Here is a 3,671-nt window from a genome sequence, read left to right on the forward strand (position 1 = left end):
TAGATTCTTGGTTAGCTCGGTATAAAATTAAGGTTCGGTTTGCGAACTAAGCCCGATGTTAAAAACTCCCTCACGTTTAAGGTTAACCCATGTAAAATCTTGGTTTGAAGCTTGAAGACTAACAACTCCAAATTCTTGTGAAAAAAATACGAACCACTTTGATTCATCGTTTGGAAGGAAGGTTGACCGCTTCTCTTTGTGTTTACTGTTTGGTTAGAAGTAAGTTTGGAACTTCAGTTTTCTTGTACAAGGGGGTCGGGAGTTCAACCTACTAAAAACTCTTGAGTTTATTGGATACTTTCAAGATTAAATCTTAGGGATATGACTAAGTCATTTCTGACTGAACTTGTATAATTCCCGGTTTCTTCTCTCTTCCTTTAACTTTTATTTTCCGCACTTTAATATTTACATATTATTTTCCGCTACTTTATTTCAAAAAAAAATCTAAAATATTTTCAAACTCTTAAATTGATCTAAAAAGTTTTTCAAACTCAATTTTTTCTAAAACACACATCAATCCCTCTTGTGTGAAGTCACATGTCCAACGGTAAGAACATGTCCAACGGTAAGAACATGGAATCTTCCCCTCATCTTTTCATGGAATGTTCCCTTGCTTACTCCCTTTGGAATTGGTTTGCTTCAATGATAAATACTTATTATTAATCTCATATCAACAGAAATTGTTCTCCTGAATGTGTAAATTGGGAAAAGGAGTACCATGATTGGCAACCACATTAATTTTAACCCATATCATTACTCAGGATCATTTCAAACAAAATGAAGCCCTTATTCTAGTCTTAAATATTAAACCATGTTCTAATCCTAAGGCAGTCCAATATTCATTTCCAATGGCAAATTGTAATTGGCTCTACTAGTTTGAGATTTCGGTAACTGCCTGTAATAAAAAAATAGCCATTTTGAATGTATAAAACACAAGGGAACAATCACAACTGCATTACAGAAATGTTACTCTTTAGATCACATAAATACTGAGGAAATCATAATACAAATTGTTGTAAAGAAAGTATCATTAAACTTTGGTTTTGACATTACAAATTCTAGGATCAACTAGAGTAAAAGAGCTGCTAACACAAATTTATGGATTAGAAATGCATGCCTTCCTCGTTAAACTTTTCGTTCAAACTTTTACGTTTGCGTTGCCAGAAAGTTCCTGTCAGAAAGATTATAACAAAACCGTCAGGGATACCCACACTGTTGACCAAAGAGTTGAAGAAATCATCTTCTTACCTTAGTGCAAATGTATATATAATGAACATCGGGATTCGTTCCTAAAGTTTCCTCCACAGAGCTTCCATCGTAATCAAGCATGATAGGTTTTGTCAGCTCCCATAGTGGATTATCAGATTTTTCTTCTGATGCAAGTTTCTCTGCATACATCACAACAATGATGATTGACAATGGTTTAATCATCACTCCGACTTTGATTAAACCATTTGTTTTCATTATAAATATCATTATAGACATAATATAAAAACAACTCATTTGTTTTCATCTAATGGTTTAAACTTTTGGCATAGTTCTTCTAAGATTCTATGCCATAGCATCACAATTCTTGAGATAACGGCACGATAAAAAGTTGATTTTTAGCACAAAAGAAGTAGGCTTGTGCATTAGGGGTATTATTTTCACCCCAACAACTTAAGAATTTGAGATAGTTGTTTCATGATTTGAATGAAAAGCCAAATGGCAAGGCATTTCATACTCTTAAAAGGTATCTCAGGCAAAACTTTAAGTCTTGCGATACACATACCACACATCCAATGCAACATCCTCATGTCTACTACACTTACTTTATTCTCGTGTTGATTTTTAACCGTCCAACGTTTAGTTCGGTACAACTAATAAGACTAATAGATTCATAAAACAGCACACAAGTAATACTGACCATAGGATTTAAACTAACCTATCACATGGAGTTTAATTGTCCACGAGCATGATTCGCGTAGCAAACGTAGGCGATATAGTGGAGCTCCATACGTCACCTGCAATTTTTACAGCCATTCAAGATCACGACCAATAAGGAGAAGTGCAAAGACACGTTTCTTTCATCTACTGGTCTTTTGGAAAGTAAATCTGAATACTTAAAGAAAGAGGTTTATTTACCAGAACATAGACTCCTTTATCCTTGAGAACCCTATAGTGTGTCATCAACTGCTTCAATAATGGTGAACATATCAAGAATAAACAAAATTCAAAATAAAACAGAAGTGGTAAAGAGCTATCAACTTTTTGTTCGTGGTTTCATTATACCTCCAAATTTCCTCAAGCATCTTAGTAGCATTTTGTCTTGAATTGTTTCCACACTAGTACAACAAAAATATCGAATGGGCAAATTATTAGTCTTCTCAAACATAAAAGTATTTCGATGAAGATCATCATCACTCACCAAGAGAGAATCAAGAGTCCCTGAAAAACAAAATCAGAAAGTATCAGCGCAAATCATTGTCCAAAATGAGTATATGAATGAATAGGAAGCAAAGCGCACCTTTGTCGATAACAGAACCAAAAGTCTCTGATTCAAAAGCACTCATGTCTCTTACATCCATTTTCAAATCTGCATAACTCTATTAAGGATATTTCACCCTCAAGAACATCACTATCATCACTCACCACTTCATCAAAATTTTATATAAAAAAAACAATTATATGTGATGATTCTATAACATGGAAAATCGGAAAATAACGCATACTTGATCTTTTTTTTTCTAAAGCTCTGTATAGACTGAGCCAACACATGAATTGTTAGCACCCAGCGGGATTTCGAACCTGAGACCTTGAGAGAAGCGCGCTCTCAGAACCCAAGCCTTCGCCAACAGGCCAACCCGTGGGGGTTAATGCATACTTGATCTAACAACAAAGGTTTTAAAATTAGTTCCTCGCCTGCAATCTAGGTTGTAACGTAAAGGTTTTGCCACATGTTTGGATTGACATTGAGTTTGGCAAAATCACATGACACGATGAAATACCTTAATTATGTCAAAGTCACTATATATCAATCCAAACAAGCCCTTTGATGTTAGTGATCGCGATATCATATGTTTAGAACTAGATTCAAATCCTATTGTATATAACATGAATAATTCATGATAAGGATACACTTCAATTGAGGACAATTTCGGTATTTATTCTGCATAGCATCAATGACCACAGAAGATATATCAATGTTGACAACATCTGTGTAACCACCTTCATCAACCATTCCTTCACTAAACGCTACAAAAAATTAAAAGCAAAAAAAAAAAAATCATTTTTATAGAACCCAAATGAAAAAGGGAAAATGGGGTGTTCTTAAATATGATAGAGAGAGAGATCTGAGAAATGAAGAGTTGCCTGAATTGCCGGAACCAACAACGAGGATGGATTGGTTAGGAGGAACATAGAGATTGATGATGGGAGCCAAAGTGATATACTTTTGGTACCAATCAAAAGGACCTGGTTCGTTTGTGTAACGGTTGTCCCAGTACCATGATTCACCGTAGGCTTGTGTACCTGTTGCCATCACTGTTTGGAGCAAGATGAACGATGAAATTGTCGTGTTTGCTTGTTTGTTTCATTCAAATCTGAAAATTTTGGATCCTGAATCAGATCAAAGAAACTCAAGTGCCACGTCTTACACACACGTGGCATCGGGTATTTGGCTATGTTGATGA

The 3,671-nt window shown here is 35.1% G+C and overlaps 1 protein-coding gene across 1 annotated transcript; it reads right to left on the reverse strand.

Moving 5' to 3' along the window:
* Window positions 1–517: 517 nt before the first annotated feature.
* On the reverse strand, window positions 518–3,671 carry LOC131655615 (uncharacterized). Its single transcript, XM_058925449.1, has 9 exons — window positions 3,352–3,671; window positions 3,118–3,234; window positions 2,507–2,575; window positions 2,408–2,427; window positions 2,272–2,324; window positions 2,125–2,155; window positions 1,925–2,003; window positions 1,249–1,388; window positions 518–1,171 (listed from the first exon to the last, which is right to left on the reverse strand). The coding sequence occupies exons 1-9, from the start codon at window positions 3,518–3,520 to the stop codon at window positions 1,139–1,141; spliced, it is 711 nt and encodes a 236-aa protein (XP_058781432.1). The 5' UTR covers window positions 3,521–3,671; the 3' UTR covers window positions 518–1,138.

This window comes from Vicia villosa, linkage group LG3, assembly GCF_029867415.1.
Source record: "Vicia villosa cultivar HV-30 ecotype Madison, WI linkage group LG3, Vvil1.0, whole genome shotgun sequence".
NCBI classification, from domain to species: Eukaryota; Viridiplantae; Streptophyta; class Magnoliopsida; order Fabales; family Fabaceae; genus Vicia; species Vicia villosa.

What these genes read in the sequence shown, in the direction of transcription:
- LOC131655615 (XM_058925449.1), bottom strand. Translation starts at nt 3,520, where the DNA reads ATGGCAACAGGTACACAAGCCTACGGTGAATCATGGTACTGGGACAAC. An exon ending in TGTTGGTTCCGGCAATTCAG is followed by an intron (nt 3,235 to 3,351) that starts GCAACTCTTCAT and finishes AATTTTTTGTAG; the next exon opens with CGTTTAGTGAAGGAATGGTT. An exon ending in AAATTGTCCTCAATTGAAGT is followed by an intron (nt 2,576 to 3,117) that starts GTATCCTTATCA and finishes AGAGTTATGCAG; the next exon opens with ATTTGAAAATGGATGTAAGA.